This window comes from Muscardinus avellanarius (genome assembly GCF_963383645.1).
Source record: "Muscardinus avellanarius genome assembly, chromosome: 3".
Lineage (NCBI taxonomy): Eukaryota > Metazoa > Chordata > Mammalia > Rodentia > Gliridae > Muscardinus > Muscardinus avellanarius.
Window position 1 is genome coordinate 133,716,103 of NC_137788.1, and position 18,323 is coordinate 133,734,425.

At 41.1% G+C, this 18,323-nt stretch overlaps 1 protein-coding gene across 1 annotated transcript; it reads left to right on the forward strand.

The window, feature by feature from the left end:
- Positions 1-338: 338 nt before the first annotated feature.
- On the forward strand, positions 339-15,202 carry FEM1B (fem-1 homolog B; the record flags this gene model as incomplete). The annotated part of the gene is made up of 2 exons (XM_080692198.1): positions 339-586; positions 13,567-15,202. The coding sequence occupies 2 exons, from the start codon at positions 339-341 to the stop codon at positions 15,200-15,202; spliced, it is 1,884 nt and encodes a 627-aa protein (XP_080548324.1).
- Between the last annotated feature and the right edge of the window lie 3,121 nt (positions 15,203-18,323).

Here is an 18,323-nt window from a genome sequence, read left to right on the forward strand (position 1 = left end):
GGGGCCCCGCCGGCGACCCGTAGCTCGCGCGCGCGCCTGTCGCAGCCCGCAGGAAGGAGGGGTCCGGCCGGAGGCCCGGGGCGGCGCCGCCATGGAGATCCGCTGGGCCCAGGGCCGGCGCCTGGGGCCCGGGGGGCGGCCCTGACCGGCGTCCTCCCGCCCGGCCGGGTCGCGGACGGGGCCCCTCCTGCGTGTCCGCGCTGCTGCCTGGGCGGCGGCGGCGCCCTGGTGAATGGGCTGTGAGGGCCCGGGTCTGCAGTGCTGGCGAACGCGGCCTCCGGGGGCGCAAGACAGCAGCAGCGGTGGCGACCAAACGGGTGTTGGAGTTGGCGGCGGCCATGGAGGGCCTGGCTGGCTATGTGTACAAGGCGGCCAGCGAGGGCAAGGTGCTGACCCTGGCCGCCTTGCTTCTCAACCGCTCTGAAAGCGATATCCGCTATCTGCTGGGCTATGTCAGCCAGCAGGGAGGGCAGCGCTCCACGCCCCTCATCATCGCAGCCCGCAATGGCCACGCCAAGGTGGTGCGCTTGCTGTTAGAACATTACCGAGTGCAGACCCAGCAGACCGGCACCGTCCGCTTTGACGGGTAGGTACAGCCTCACTCCGGCCTCCTCTGCGACGCGCGCGGGACTCACCAATTCATGGATCCTCCCCTCCCTCGCCCGGCCTTCATGTAGGTACTTCTTTTTGTACCCTTTCCAGGCCTGCTAAATACCACTTCATCTTCCAAAGATAATGCCCCATTCCATGTTTTGTTGCCCATTCTCCTCGGCCCCGTACACCTTCTTGCCTCTCTAGGTAGGTAGCCACACCCTCGGCCTTGAGATCTGATGGTCTTTTCTAGCAGAAGGCAACATGGAAGCATGGCTGCCTCTTCAGGTCTTACCTTTATCAGTATTGGCGTCATAACCGAGATCAAAGATGAACGAGGTCAGGAATTAATTTTGACGATCTCTGATGAGTTATTTGGCTATCATATTTTTCTTCTCTTCAAGGGAGTTTTCTGATAAGCGCCCTCCCCCCACCCCCTCCGGCGGATCGCTGGGGCTTTTATGTTAAAAAATAGACCTAGAAGCAGCTGCAGCCTCTTGAGGGATTGTCACGCAGTCAGACATGATTCTGACTCTTCCACATTGCTGAGTGGACTTGTTGGGTGTAGCTGTGGCACTGGACCTGCTGTAGAAGATGATGCCATTGTTAAATGATAGGATGTGGGGACGCTTGATGATGTACTGTTGAAATTCAAGTGGGGAGTTAGGAAATTCATACCATCATAGTTAAAATGTGCCCTTTGAGCTTTATTGTACATATTTGGTATGAGAACGAACACAGAATTGTCAGCTTGACGGTATCCCCTTTTCTGTGCTGGAGGATTATACATTTGTTTTTAGAGATTACAGCTGCGTAAAGATTCTGTTTCATCGACTGCATTTGTTTTTGTTGACTCCTGCCAGTACACAAGCTATTTTAGCATTTTCTTCTTTTGAAGTAATAGTGTCTAAGTGTAAAATGATGTACATTTAGTTTTGGTGATGAAAAACTGTCTGATTCAAACAAGCATTTCCTTTTTAAGATGACTAATTTTGATTGATCTTTTAGGATTAAATAATAAAAGCTTCTTATTCTGTTGGAGGTGAGAGAAAATGTTTTAGAGTGTTAATATTTTAGTGAAATGGTAGCCCATGGGTGGTGACTTATCTCTGGGACCACCTCTGTGGACTCGAAGATGGTGTTGATCAAAGATGGCAACCTGAGTGGTGTCTGCGTCCCCTGCCTGGCTTCTGTCTCTTCTCTGTAACGCCTGTATTTTCACAGCCTTACCTATACTTAGGGGAGGAGTGGAACAGAATGGCCCCTGAGTCTCCAGCACCATTCCAGCTGCACAGGCACATGTGATCACTGAGATGGGAATCTCTGCAGTAACAGCTGCAGGGGACACTGCTGCTCAGAGCTTGCTGAGGCCTGCGTGGCAGCACAGGGGGGAAAGGTTTGCTTATTGCTGTCTTTTTGAATCATCAAAGAGAAAGGAATTTTGGGATGGTAATTAAAAGAATTTGAAATGACTAGAAATGTAGGAGTGAGCCTGTATAGTGGCTTACCTTGTCCGGTATTTGGCACTGGCCGAATCCTGATTTAGGGGTTCAGCAAGCAAATGTTTGTTGAACACCAATGTATGAGCCTATGTAGAGATGAAGGACATAGTATTACCACTGTGGGGATGACAGTTGGAGGTGGGGGAGAAATAGAGACATAAGTCACTGCAGATGCTATGCCATTTAGGCTCAGAGATCTTTTGGACTCCTGAGGAAGAATAGAGGGAGAGGAAGGCTCAGCTTTGCCTGGGGCAATCAGCCTTCAGAGAGGAGGTGTTATTTAGACTGGATTTTAAAGGAACAGTAGAACACGAAGAAGCTGGACAGTAGCCTGGTGCACTTGCTGAGTGTTTCAGTGCTGTTAAAAAAGATTCAGCCTGGGCCATACCTGTATTCCCAGTACTTGGGAGGCTGAAACAGGAGGATTGTAGGTTCCAGACTAGCCTCGGCATCTTAGAAGACCCTATTTCAAAAACTCAAAAAAGTCTTTCATAAAGGACCTGGGGATGTAGCTTGTAGGTGGAATGGCCCTGGGTTCAATCACCAGTATGGAAAACAAAAGCAAACATATAGGTATGTTTATACATATATGCGTAAACATATATAATTTGTTTATCTGTATATAAAATGTTAACATATGTGTATATGTGTATGTATGTATGTGTGTGTATATATATATGTGTATGTGTGTATATATATATATGGAATGGGAGACTAGAGAGAGGTAGGGACCAGATTTTTTTTGGGGGGGGGTACTGGGGATGGAACATTCTACCTCTGAGCTACACTCCCAGACCTATTTTTTATTCTTTTTTATTCTTTTTTTTTTAATGGTACCCGGGTTCCTGGAAACCCTTCTACTTCCGGGCTACACTCTCAGACCTATTTTATATTTTTTATTTGGAAACAGGGTCTCTTAAGCCAGCGTGACTGGCTTTGAACCTGCACAATCCTCCTGTCTCCGCCTCCCAAGTGCGGGGATAACAAGCGTGCACCACCACGCCTGGCTATTTTTTATTCCTTATTTTGAAACAGGGTCTCACTGAGTTGCAAAGGGCCTCACTAAGTAACTGAGGCTGGCTGTGGACCATGATCCTCCTGGTTCAGCCTCCCAAATGCTGGGATGACAAGCGTGCGCCACCACGCCCGACTGGGACCAGGTTTTGATGATCCTTTTATAAAATACAGAGTAAGACTGGTGAAACTACAGTCCCAAATGTTTCCACCATTTGCCAAATTATCTGAGCCTTCTTGAGTTCATATGTCTGTTTAGTTTGTGATTATTACGACTATGAGTTTATTAGCTGCTCTGTAGAAGTGTTTATTCAGTGCCCCTGGTAGGCCTAATCCTGTGTCACATTCTATGGAGTAGACAGGAAATGTAAGGTTTCTGCTTTTGAGGAGCTTACCAATTAGTTAATAAAAGAGGAGAATTCAAGTTCATTGCTACCTTTCTGCCAACTCACACCAGTCTGTGAGATGATTTTGGACTTTATCCTAAATCACTTTTGCATTTGAGAATCAGAAAAAGACTTACTTCCTAATGTGTTGCTTCGTCTTTGCACTCCTTTCAGACATTGTGAAAATGTTAGCCTGAGTGATGATGACAGTGTGGAGTTTCACTCACCTCTTGGAGGTTGGTCTTTGTTTTGCTGAGGATGGATTCCAGGCCTGGACCATGCTAGGCATGCCCTGTGCCACCGAGCTACACCCCAGCCCTGGGCTACCCTTTGAAAAGTACTTAGCTGTTCCTTCTACGTTGGGTTCCATGGGCAGCTGAGACCCACGGCCAGATGGGGCTAAAAAACATGTTCTTTCTTGTGTGCTGAGATGAGTGTTTCTAAGTTTTAGTTATTTGCATATCATTTGAGTAAGTTTTGGCCAAATTATTCATCTGTCTTGCTTTAATATTTTTATTTAAATTTTTTTGTTACTTACTTGACAATTATTTTTAGAATGTTTTATTTATCAGCTTCATCCCACACAACAGTGTCTGTAATTATAGGTTTATGTCCTGTGTTAGGTCTGTATGTTTGTGAGAGAGACAGGCAGTAAAAATAAATAACTACTGTATTAAAGTATATTTTTAAAAAGTCCAAGCTGGGTGTGGTGACACAGGTTTGTAATTCCAGCATTTGGGAGGCTGGGACAGGAGGATTACGGTTTGGTTTGTGGCCAGCCGCAACTACTTAGGCCTTCTGCAACTTATTGAGACCTTGTTTCAAAGTAAAGAATAAAACAATAGGGCTAGGAGTGTAGATAGGAGGTAGAATGCCAATGGGTTCCGGTCCCAGTACCAAAAAAAAAAGAAAGAAAAAAAAAAAGAAAAAGCCCATGTTTTGCCTAAAATCTTTAATAGTACCTTAGGAACTCAAAGTGGATTTGTAGTAGAGACTCAAGGGGGAAGGGACCACTACATGTATTAAGCCCCACATTGATACATTGGGTTCTTCTCTTTGTGTCACTGGGGTGGAACCCAGGGGCTTTCTACCTCTGAGCTACACCCCCAGCCCTATTTTTATTCTTTATTTTGAAACAGGGTCTCACTGAGTTGCAGAGGGCCTCACTAAGTAGCTGAGGCTGTCTGCGAACCACAATCCTCCTGGCTCAGCCTCCCAAGTACTGGGATTATAAGCATACATCACCACGCCTGGCTGAGATTATTTTTTTTGTGGGTAACACATGAATACCAAAGTTAGCATAGGTGAGTGGACAAGAAGAGAAGCCACATGACTGGGAATGAAACAAGAACCTTTCTTTGGAGAACGGGAAGCTGTAAAGGATGTCCTAGAAATGGAACAGGACAAAAGGAAGGTGCCATGTGACTGGAATGCTGAGTTCTGGGGCCTGGCTGCTCTGTGCCAGTTTGTGGGTTCTACCTGTCCTTGAAGAGGTTTGCAGATACGGACGAGGAGACCAGGACTTGTTGAGGATGTTAAAGCTTTTTGTTGAATACCTTTACTTTTAAAATCAATGTTAGTACTAATAGTTGGCCAGGGGTGGCGTTGCACTCGTGTAATTCTAGTACTTGGGAGGCTGAGATGGGAGGATCACGGGTTTGAGATCTGCCTCAGCAAGTTAGTGATACCCTCAGCAACCTAGTGAGGTCCTGTTTTCAAACAAAACAATAAAAGGGACTGGGGTAAAATGCCCCTAGGTTCCATCCCCAGTAACCCCCCCCCCACACACACATGGTTTTAGGTATTCATTCAGGTACAGGAAAGGCCTAGGGTCACTATCTGACTTCATTTAGAAATTCATTGGCAAATGTGTTTCAAGAAATCACATTTGATGTAATAAGTTATTTTAAGAGACTTTGGGTAAAACAAAGTGCTGTTCATATGCATTTAATGAATTTTTATTTAATTGAACCAAGCATTGGTTCAATCTGACCTTACCCTTGTTTTTAGAAATGTTATTCTCTCTCTCTTTTTTTTTTTTTTTTGGTGGTACTGGGGTTCCTGGAAGCCCTTCTACCTCCGGGCTACACTCCCAGACCTATTTTTACATTTTTATTTGGAAACAGGGTCTCCTGAACCTGCGTGATCCTCCTGTCTCTGCCTCCCAAGTGCGGGGATTACAAGCGTGCGCCACCACGCCCAGCAATGTTATTCTCTTAAAATGGGTGTGGTGGTGCACGCTTGTAATCCCAGTACTTGAGAGGCTGAGATAGGATCATGCAGGTTCAAAGCCAGCCTCAGCTGCGTAGTGAGGATCTCAGCAATTTAGTGAGACTGTTTCAAAATAAAATATAAAATAGGTCTAGGAGTGTAGCCCAGAGGTAAAAAAAAAAACAAAACCCTGGGTTCTATCCTCAGTGTGACAAAAAATAAAACCCAAAATGTTATCTCTTATTGTGAAAACTTTCTTTTTTTTAATTTGAAAAGGCAAATATCAGATTATACTTTTTATTGTAAGATGAACTGTGGTGTAGAAAGTTTGCATTGCAGTTTGAACTGGTACTAGAAGGGTCATTGTTTTATGGTCCTTCTCTCATAGGAACTTAGTGAATATTGTGATTTTTTTTTTTTTTTTTGTAGTACTGGGGATTGAACCCAGGCCATTCTACCTCTGAGCTACATCCACAGCCCTTTTTTTTTTTTTATTTAATGTTTTTGATTTTTGAGACAGGGTCTCACTTGGTTGCTGAGAGTCTTATTACGTTGATCTTGAACCTGTAAACCTTGTTTCAGCTTCCCAAGTACTGGGATTACAAGCATTTGCCACCGTGCCTAGCTATCTTTTTATATTCTGCTAAATGCATTTGATATTTTGTTTTGAGGTAGTATAATCATATTAGTGAGATTTTTATAGACAGGAATGTCAGATATTACGATTATAATTCCATTTAATCATTTGATAGTTTGGTTTAGATGTAAAAATTCTAAATTTACTAACGCCAATTTTTTTTGTTGTTGTTGTCCTGGGGATTGAACCTTGAGGCATTCTACCTCTGTACTACACTCCCAGCCTTATTTTATTGTTTATTTTGGAACAGGGTCTTGCTAGGTTGATGAGAGTCTCAGTACTTGCTGAGGCTGTCCTTGAGCCTTTGGTCCTCCTGTCTCAGCCTCCTAAGTACTGAGTTACAGGCATGTGTCACTATACCCAGCTCAATTGAAACTTTTTTGAGACTCTTGTCACATTACCAAATATAGATCCAAAGGGGAAAAAATGTACTATACCAGGAAAAATAGTAAGCCGACCAGGTAGTTTCCATTATAAAAACCAAGTGAAGTATATATCTGCTATTTAATTTTTACTTTTACATAATAGATTCTGAGAGTTTGAGGTCAGAAAAAAATTGGTATCATTTTTTTAAATCTCTCTTCCATGTTTAATAGGGTAAAAGTTTAATTCCTAGAGCTAAAGATAAAGTGAAGTCTATTTTAATGTAATATTTTTGGGGATTTTAGGTAGTTTAGGATCATATTATATGAGTAGTCTTGCATTAAAAAAAAAACAGTCCAAGGAAACATTGTAACTAATCATGTAAGTATAATCATATATTAACTTTGTATTTTTAAAAATTACATTATCAGTTGGAAAATGCTCTTTATATTTTTGTGGCATTGGGGATTGAACCCAGAGGTATTCTACCTTTGAGCTACACCTCTAGCACTATTTTATTTTTCTTTGGAAACAGAGTCCTTCTAGTTTGATGAGAGTCTCACTACTTGCTAAGACTGTCCACAAACCTGTGACCCTCCTGTCTTAGCCTCCCAAGTACTGGGATTACAAGCATGTGCCACCATGCCCAGTGATATATTGCATTATTAAGCACTTAATACAGTGCTTGGCACACAAAATATTTGATATAAACTGATTGTAGTCACTTAAACTACTTTAAAGTCATTTGTACCTCTTGTTTTAAATTATATATATAGTTATATGTGCATATATATAACTAAATACAAAATATATACATCTTTTAGCTAAGGTATAACATACCTAGTAAAGTACATTGACTCTTCAGTGTATATCTACTTAATCACTTTCTGGATCAATGTATAAAACTTAATCACCCTAGAGTTCTCTCTGCCTCTTCTCAGTCAATTTCTTCCTTTTTCCCTCCCAGAAATAATGATTATTCTGACTTCTGTTATCATAGTCTAGTTTTACTTGTAGTTGAACTTCCTATAAGAGTATGAATATACTATATTTTATCCATTGCCACTTAGTAGATATTTTGGTTATTTCCAGTGTTTGACTATTATAAAGTTGTAATGAACATTGTTATACATGTCCTTTGGTGGACATTTATATTTATTTCTCTTTGACATATAAGTCAAGGAGTGGAATTGCTAGGTTATAATATAGGTATATGTTTAATAAACAGATATTGCCAAACAGTTTTCTTACCGAGGTTGAATTAATTTATATTCCAACCCAGCCACTTCCAGGAGCAACAAGACTTTCAGTTGCTTCACATTCTGATCCACTCTTAGTATTGTCCTGAGTCTTGTTAATTCTAGCTTTTCTGGTGGGTATATATTGGTCACTACTAGTTATACTTAGTGTTTTTTTTAATGAGAAATTTATCTTGAGCATTTTTTTATTGGCTGTATATCTTTTGTGAAGTCTATGTGTTTAGCCCTTTAACCCATTTTTAAAAATTGAGTTGTAGCCGGGCATGGTGGGCATGCTTGTAATCCCTGCGCTTGGGAAGCTGAGACAGGAGGATCGCACAGGTTCGAAGCCAGCCTCAGCTACTTAGTGAGGCTCTCGGCACTTGGTGAGACCCTGATCCCAAATAAAGTATAAAATAGGTCTGGGAGTCTAGCCCAGAGGTAGAAAAGCCCCTGGGTTCCACCCCCAGTGCCACCAAAAACAAACAAACAAACAAACAAAAACCGAGCCGTTAGCCTTTTTCTTTATTGATTTGTCACATCATCTTCTAGTGGGTAGATGGCCTGTTCAGTTTTAAAACAATGTTTTGATGAGTAAGTACAGTAAATATTTTTTCTTTGTGATTAGTAAGTTTTTGAATATTACTGAAGAAATAATGATCAACCCCAAGGTGATTAAAATAAGTCTTTTCTTTTTTCCTTTTTTTCTTGGTACTGAGGGTTGAATCCAGGGGCACTCGCCACTGAGCTACACCCCTTAGCCCTTTTTATTTTTTCATTTTATTTATTTATTTCTTGTGGTGCTGGAGATTGAGCCCAGGGGCGTTCTACCACTGGACCAGCTTTATTTTTTATTTGGAAAGAGGGCTTTGCTAAGTTGCTGAGAGCCTCACTAAGTTGCTGAGGCTAGCTTTGAACCTTTGATCCTTGTCTCAGCCTTCCAAGTACTGGGAATACGGGCATGTGTTACCATGACTGGCTGTATTTTTTGTTTTGAGACAGGGTCTCACAGAGCTGCCCAGTCTGGCTTCATACTTGGGATCCTCCTGCCTCAGCTTCCTGAGTCACTGAGATTACAGGTGTGTGCCATAAGGCCTGGCTATACTACTATAATTCTTGCACACAGTATGAGGTAGTAGTCAAGGCGTGCATGCATGTTTGTGTATGTATGTGTGTGTCCTGGGGATTGAACTCAGGGGCAGTCCAGACTAGCTCCCAGCTGTACCCTAGCTCTCTATTTTTTGTTTTGAAACACTTATGCTGGGTTGCTGAGGGCTGCTCTAAGTTGCTGGGGCTGGTCTCCGCCTATGATCCTCCTATCTTAGCTTAGGGGAAATGCTGGGATTATAGCCATGTGCCATCATGCTTGGCCGATATTGATATTTTCTGATGCTGTTGTAAGTGGTAGTTTTTGACAGTGGTAAAAGTTTTATTGAACTTTGTATATGTTATCATGATGATAAAAATGGAATAAGTGGATTTTAAACTGAATTGTTTGCAGATGATACAGTGGTAATGATTAAAACACATCATTGATAGAATATCTTAGTTTCCTGATTAATTCTTTAATCAGGAATATTGATAATTGCCAGGCATGGTGGTGCATGCTTGTAATCCCAGTACTTGGGAGGCGGAGACAGGGGGATTGCAGGCATAAGTACTTAGTGAGGCCCTCTGCAATTTAGCAAGACCCTGTTTCAAAATAAAGGATAAAAAAATAGGGCTGAGAATGTAGCTTAAAGGTAGAATGCCCCTGGGCTCCATCCCCGGTACCATACATATACAAAAAAATTGATAATTAAATGGTGTGTGTGTGTGTGTGTGTGTGTATGTATGTATGTATGTGTGGCTTTGAGTTGAACTTAAGGCTCTGCATGTTCTAGGTAAGCACTGTATCACTAAAGTATGTCCCCAGCCCAAATTGGATTATTGAAAATTAAAACTTCTCTTTTTTTTTTTTTTTTTTTTTTGGTACTGGGGATTGAACCCAGAGACATTCTACCTCCAAGCTACATCCTCAGTGATTCCCCCCTTTTTTTTTTAAACAGAATCTTGCTAAGTTGCTGAGTTACACTAAATTGAAGAGGCTGGCTGCAAATCTGAGATCCTCCTGTCTCAGCTTCCCAAGTACTGGGATTACAGGTTTGCACCACCACGCTTAGCTAAAAATAAACTTTTTTTTTTTTCATTGCTGAGGATGGAATCCAGGGCCATTCTACCTCCAAGCTACACCCAGCTTTTTTTTTTTTTTTTTTTTGGTGGTACTGGGATTCCTGGAAACCCTTCTACCACTGGGCTACACTCCCAGACCTATTTTATACTTTTTATTTGGAAACAGGGTCTCTTAAGCCAGCACGGCTGGCTTCGAACCTGCGCGATCCTCCTGTCTCCGCCTCCCAAGTGCGGGGATTACTCCCAAGTGCGTGGATTACAAGTGTCCGCCACCACGCCCGGCTCCCCCAGGCCTATTTTTATTCTTTATTTTGAAATAGGGTCTCACTGAGTTGCAGAGGTCCTCACTAAGTAGTAGCTGAGGCTGTGTATGAACCGTAATCTTCCTGTCTTAGCCTCCCATGTGCTGGGATTACAAGCGTGCACCATGCTTGGCTCCCAGTCTTATTATTTTTTTTAGCCTTTTTATTTTTTATTTTGTTTTATTTATTTTATTTTTGTGGTACTAGGGGTGAAACCCAGGGGCTTTTCTACCTCCGGGCTATACTCCCAGACCTATTTTATACTTTATTTGGGAAACAGGGTCTCACTAAGTTGCTGAGAGCTTCACTAAGTAGCTGGCTTCGAACTCCGGTGTGATCCTCCTGTCTCAGCCTCCCAATCGCTGGGATTACAAATGTGCGTCACCACACCCTGCTAGTTTTTTTTATTTTTCAAATAGGGTCTCACTGAATTGGCAAAAGGCCTGGCTAAGTAGCTGAGGCTGTTCACAAACTGTGATCCTCCGGTTTCCACCTCCCAAATTCTAGGATTACAAGCGTGTGCCACCATGCCCGGTTCCCAGTCTTATTTTTTATTCTTTATTTTTTAAAACAGGGTCTCACTAAGTTATGGAGGATCTCACTAAGTAGCTGAGCCTGGCCACGAACCTGTGATCCTCCTTTCTTAGCTTCCCAAGTACTGCCGGGATTACAAGTTGCCACCATGCATGCCTGTCTTAAAAATAAAAGTATAAAAAGACTTTAGTTTTAGTTTTTTTTTTTTTTAGGTATGTTTTACAGTAAAATGCAAAGATTTATTTATTTTAAAGCATATAGCACATTTTGGTCACTTTATTAAACGATATTAAATAATGTAAGTTTCAAGTACTAAACAGTAAGTTGAATGATGAAAACACAGGTGGTATATTGTCATACTTGACTGTTTTCTTTAAAAACACAATCCCAAGCCATATATACACATACACATATGAATAAAATAAAACACCCTGAAAGGAAGAAGTAACTTTGTTTTCTGGAACTGGAGATTGTGCTGTGGAACATTCTGTGTCTGAGCTATATCCTCAGCCCTAATTTATTTACCTATTTGCCTATTTATTTATTTATTTATTTTTTACAGTACTGGAGATTAAACTTTAGGGACATTCTATCTCAGAACTACACCCCAGCCCTATTTTTTTATTTATTCTGTAGTTTTTGAAACAGGGTCTTACTAAGTTGTGGAAGGCCTCACTAAGTAGCTGAGGCTGCCTGTGAACCTGCAATCTTCCTGTCTCAGCCTCCCAAGTACTGGGATTATAAGTGTGCACTACTATGCCTGGCTGCTGGTTAGGTTTATTTTTTTTTGGGGGGGGAGGTCTGGGAATGGAACCCAGGAGCATTCAACCTCCGAGCCACACCCCTTGCCCTATTTTTTATTCTTTATTTTGAAACCAGGTCTCACTGAGTTGCAGAGAGCCTCACTAAGTAGCTGAGGCTGTCCGCGAACCTTGATCCTCCGGTCTCAGCCTCCTGAATGCTCGGATTACAAGCGTGTGCTACCACTCCTGGCTCTAGTATTTTATTAAGTCTTGCTTAATGACTGCACAGGGCCCTTGGAACCTGGGATCCTTTTGTCAGCCTCTCAAGTGCTGAGATTACAGGTGTGTGTCATCTTTTCTACAGTACTCAAGATACTTAATACATTGGTGAAAAGGGTCTAACAGAAACAAAGGAAGTGCATAGATCTTAAGTGGGCAGTTTGATGAGAATTTTTCCTTAAGTATCCATCTATATGGCAATCACCTAGATCAAGATATAGGACATTTTTGGTACCTTGAAGTCCCCTTCTAGTCAATTCTACCCCTCCCATTCTTACTGAGGAGGCTTTTACTTCTGAATGCTTTGTGTCATTAGTTGAAACTGAAGAAGTAATTGCTTAAATTATTATAAAGTGAGTATTTTATTTTTTAGCAAAAAATGGTATAGGTTATTGTTTTTGTGATGTTATTAACCTAGGGGTAAATTATGATATTTATATGTCTTTGTTTTGTGCTACTGATTCAGTTATCTGGTGAGCGAGTCTTTCAGATGGGAGGAATGATGTTTCTTTTATAAGGACCTTAATCTCATTCAGGAAGAGAAGAACCCTCATCACCTAATTACCTCTTAAAGGTTCCATCTCCTAACACTATCACATTGGCAAATACCTGGATTTTGGAGAAGACACATTCAAACCATAGCACCAGGGAAGTTGTATTCTCTTTTTTATCATGGGATAATTTGACCTGTGTCACAATATAAGGTTGTATAAGTGAGAAGCTCACTAGTGAGATTTTTGGCATGCATTCTTTTTTTTTTTCCTTTGGTGGTACTGGGGATGGAACCTTTCTACCTCTGGGCTACACTCCCAGACCTATTTTATATTTTTATTTGGAAACAGGGTCTTTTAAGCTAGCGAGGCTGGCTTGGAACCTGTGCGATCCTCCTGTCTCCGCCTCCCAAGTGCGGGGATTACAAGCGTGCACCACCATGCCCGATTTGGTATGCATTCTTAATTGCTCTAGTGAATAATTCTTTGATCAACCTCTTTCTTTAATACTTCTTAGTATACTTACTGGTTCTCGTACAGTAGTTCTAAATATTTCCAGTAAAAATCTACTTTTTAAGGCTATGTTCAGTAGTAGAGGTGAAAACTGGGAAGATGAGATTGAAGAAAAATACATCAATTATAGTTACATAAAAATTTCACAGAGTCAACATACCTATTTTTATTTTTTTTCCCCCTAAAGAAATAAATAATATAAATATAGGGAATAGGGTTGCTTTCCTAATTGAGAGAAACTGCTACCTGGAGGCTTCTGAGAAGGTAGAACCTATTGTATGTATAAAACCTAGTGCATCAACCTGTAATGATGTTGCAAACTTCTATATATTTTCTGTTTTTTTTTCTTTCTGAAATTTAAGTGTTGAAAACTTAAAATTTACAAGTGTGGCTAGTAGAAAATGGGTGGTTCTTTAGGTCCAAGTACTCTGCAGAGTGCTTTGCTGAAATGACCTGTTTTCTTTTCACCAAAACTAATGTTTCATTCATGCTTTAGAGAATGGGGTCTTGGTCAGGGCAGGTGATGCTTGCATTAGACTGTGGTAGTGCTATGGCCTCTGTGACCTGACTGTTTATTTTTCCATGTGTAGGTATGTCATTGACGGTGCCACAGCTCTTTGGTGTGCCGCAGGAGCCGGACATTTTGAAGTTGTTAAACTTCTAGTCAGCCATGGAGCCAACGTGAATCATACCACAGTAACGAATTCGACCCCCCTCCGGGCAGCATGCTTCGACGGTAGACTGGACATTGTGAAATACTTGGTTGAAAATAACGCCAACATCAGTATTGCCAACAAGTATGACAACACCTGCCTGATGATTGCAGCGTATAAGGGCCACACTGATGTGGTCCGGTACCTCTTAGAGCAGCGTGCTGACCCCAATGCTAAAGCACACTGTGGAGCCACGGCGCTGCACTTCGCAGCTGAAGCTGGGCACATCGACATTGTGAAAGAGCTGATAAAATGGCGAGCTGCCATAGTGGTGAATGGCCACGGGATGACGCCGCTGAAGGTTGCTGCCGAAAGCTGCAAAGCTGATGTTGTTGAACTGTTGCTCTCTCATGCTGATTGTGACCGAAGAAGTCGGATCGAAGCTCTGGAACTCCTGGGTGCCTCCTTTGCAAATGACCGCGAGAACTATGACATCATGAAGACATACCACTATTTATATTTAGCCATGTTGGAGAGGTTTCAAGATGGTGATAATGTTCTTGAAAAAGAGGTTCTCCCACCAATCCACGCTTACGGGAATAGAACTGAATGTAGAAACCCTCAGGAACTGGAATCCATTCGGCAGGACAGAGATGCTCTCCACATGGAAGGCCTTATTGTTCGGGAACGGATTTTAGGTGCTGACAACATTGATGTTTCCCACCCCATCATTTACAGAGGGGCGGTTTACGCGGATAACATGGAATTTGAGCAGTGTATCAAGCTGTGGCTTCACGCCCTGCACCTTAGGCAGAAAGGTAACAGGAATACCCACAAGGATCTTCTTCGATTTGCTCAAGTCTTCTCACAGATGATACATTTGAATGAAACTGTGAAGGCCCCAGACATAGAATGTGTTTTGAGATGCAGTGTTTTGGAAATAGAACAAAGTATGAACAGAGTTAAAAATATCCCAGATGCTGATGTCCACAATGCTATGGACAATTATGAATGTAATCTCTATACCTTCCTGTATTTAGTGTGCATCTCCACCAAAACACACTGCAGCGAAGAAGACCAGCGCAAAATTAACAAGCAGATCTACAACCTGATTCACCTTGACCCCAGAACTCGTGAGGGTTTCACCTTGTTGCATTTAGCTGTCAACTCCAATACTCCCGTTGATGATTTCCACACCAACGACGTCTGCAGCTTTCCCAACGCACTCGTCACAAAGCTCCTGCTGGACTGTGGCGCGGAGGTGAATGCTGTGGACAACGAGGGGAACAGCGCCCTTCACATTATTGTCCAGTACAACAGGCCCATCAGTGATTTTTTGACCTTACACTCTATCATCATTAGCCTCGTTGAAGCTGGCGCTCACACTGACATGACAAACAAGCAGAATAAGACTCCGCTAGACAAAAGCACGACCGGGGTATCTGAAATACTCCTTAAAACTCAGATGAAGATGAGTCTCAAGTGCCTGGCTGCCCGAGCAGTTCGGGCTAATGACATTAACTACCAAGACCAGATCCCCAGAACTCTTGAAGAGTTTGTTGGATTCCATTAAGTGACTGGATATGTAAAATCGTTTAATGTGGTGCTAAAAAGTAAAGGACTTTAATCACAGATAATAGAATTATGTGTTCGTAAATTCTACTTTTCTTTCCATCACCTTTCCTTTCAACCCATCCTCTCTTCTGTCTTTGGTCTTCTTGCTTCACATGGTAATTGATTTCAAAGGTTTTCAACAAAGTCACGTTGTGTAAGTGTAACTATAAGGTGTTTGGCTATTGGTCACTTACTGTTTGTCTTTTGTTTTTTAAGGAATGAATATAAACTACTTTGTTTATGTAATAAGGGACATTTATGATTTCAAGTTGGGAATGTTTTAAACAGTTGCCTACAAAAGTATTTCTGTTAAGCCTGTGTCAGCTTGTTATCCATGCAGCAGTTCAAGGATTTCATGAAGAAAAACACCTAAAAAGGAACATTGAAAGTGATGGGAGATCCAGGTGTTCTGCACATGCCACACTGCTGTAGATAGCTTTCACTCTTCCATTACGTACGTGGAGTGATGCAACACATTCTAACATCCGGAGGACTTAAAAAAATATAGCTTCAGATTAATCTGAAAATCTGCTAATTTAAGAATAGCTACAGACTTAAATCCATTGAAATTGTTGAATTATCCTGGATAGAGTACTCAAAGTGGTAATAATCTTAAACCAACTTATCAGAAAATATTGATGGACTCTGCCTTTAGGCCCGAAGTCTTTGATGTGTCTTTTAATGTAATTTACCTAAATTGCAGCCATCTGCATTTGGTTCAGCTCACAGACATGTAAGGATTATGAATGCCTCTTTCTTGTGAAACAAATTGTTACAATATGGTTTTACTTTTATTTCTGCCCACTCTCCCGTTCTCCCTTTCCTCTTGCGTTGTATCTCTTAAAATCTGAAAACTACTTTTCCAGAGGACATTTATTTACGCCTCCCTAATGAGGTATTTATGACAGATGAAATGAAGCCAGAATATTTTTATTTTTCTCACTTTCTTAGTCATTATAAGAAATAGAAAAATCACTAGTGTGGTGTAGGAAATGTTTTTGATGATGAAAATAATTCTCAATGCCACTTGAAAGGTGTTTCTGTCAGAGCTGTAACTTTTTCCATCAGGAAATGCCACTTTTCCCATAGGTTGTACAGAGGTCTTTGTCTTTGTGTTTTGTTTCAACAACAACATTTTAACTATCAAACTAAAAAAGTATTCTGTGATTATCTTTGAAGTATCACAGAAATTCAAGCAAAAGGTACAGACCTATTTCTACTGATGCTAAAAATGATAATGAAAGTAAAGTTAACTGTATCTGTAATTTTCTCTCTAGTGCCAAATGAATGCCTTAGCTACTCATAGTGCATGGTACTCTAAGTGAAGACCTACAGCTTTTTTCTTTAGTGAAAAGCATTATAATGATGTAGCAACATCAGATAAAAACTTTAAAGAGCCTATGAGATTTCAGTTAATATTTTACGTATGGTTATTGCTTCGTAAAAATATAAGAGAAGGTTGTAGTTAGATCAATATAAAAAAATGACCAAGCCAAAATCAGCACCTAGGGCCTTAAATAGAGATACCCCACGAAATGAAATAGCTTGGATGGTGGGAGAGGAGACTTTAGAAACCTCTTCCCCCAAGACTGTAAGAAACAGTTGCTATATTTCTACCTTCTGTGTCTTCTTGCTTCAGTTAGGAATGTTTTGATGGTAAATCTATCATGGTATTAGGCTTCTATTTTCCTAATCTGACATTTTACAAGGAAAGTGTTTAGGATGGCTTAAAGGGAGGTACTAAAGTGAACCCTTATTTGGAAATTACTAATACCTTGATCCTCATGATATGAATCAAGGAAATACTGCACCTTGCTCTTGGCAACTCCCAGTGGCCAAAAGAGAAATGTACTTCCTCAAGGTGAGTGAACCATACCTTTTACATTGCTCAGATCAATTCCTTTGATTTTAGACTACAAGGCCTGTGACAGTCTGAGGAATGGCTGTGATAACTTGGTGTTCATTGGTTCCATTTTTAATGTGTATGATTTTTACACCAGAATTTAAAATTTCAGATAATGTTGCATGTTTTAAAACCACATTTCATCCCCATGGCTACCCAAGACCAGCGCTATTTTAGACCTTATTTAAAATGAGGATGATAACATGTATATATTCAGACATCAAAATTTAATGACAGTTTTTGAGAAGGGAAGACTGGATGCTGGAGAAAGTAGATCATGCCGATTGAAATGCTGACAAAGTTGGAGAACGAATTTGAAGACAGTGGACTAAACCTTGAACTGTGCTAATGGTAATTAGAGTTTTTTAAACTGTAGTATTGTAGTACACTGTGCAGTATCTTGCTGAGGATCTAATTCTGTTTGTAATATCACTCCAAATGTACATTGTGAAACACCTGTATAAAGCCATTCTTGGAACAAGTAATTTACATGCCTGTGTCTTACATTTGTTTTTGATAGGATTACTTTAATATATGTTTAGCCAAATCCTTTGTGAGCTTATTTTTGTTTTGTTGTTTCTTTTTTAAAAGGAAAATAGTCAGGGAAAGTGCTGGTTCTGTGTCTTGGCTCACTGAGAACTCTAGGCTGTCTTCACTTTGCCGCCTTGTCCTTTGAGGTTTATCGTTGGTAGGATTATGCTTTGAATTGTTGCTCTTTCTTGATAGCATTACCGATTCCCTCAAAACGTCTCTATCCTGCTCTGGAACTGCATTCTAAATCTGGATGAACTAGAGGCCCAGGAACATGCTTCCATTTGCAGATCGTGTTGAACTTTAGGTGGGCTTTCCTGCTTTTAATGATGTTGATGAAATTGAACTCCTGAACTTAATGACTGTCACTCAAGGATTGTGCAAGCAGACCCATCCCCTCACTTGCTAAAGAAGGGGTAACATTTACAGCAGAACTGACCTGACAACATAGCTTTCTTGAGGCTAGCCTAGCTTGCTCTGGGAAGCTACAGCCCAGCTGCCTGTGGGACTCCAAACAACCAAAGAGCAGCCAATCTGCAGGCTTTGATCTTGCTTATTTCTGAGAAGGGTTTTATTCATTATACCAGTAGTTGATTAATACTTGATAATTGTGAGAAGTTGGGTATGCTAGCATTGTTTGAAGTAA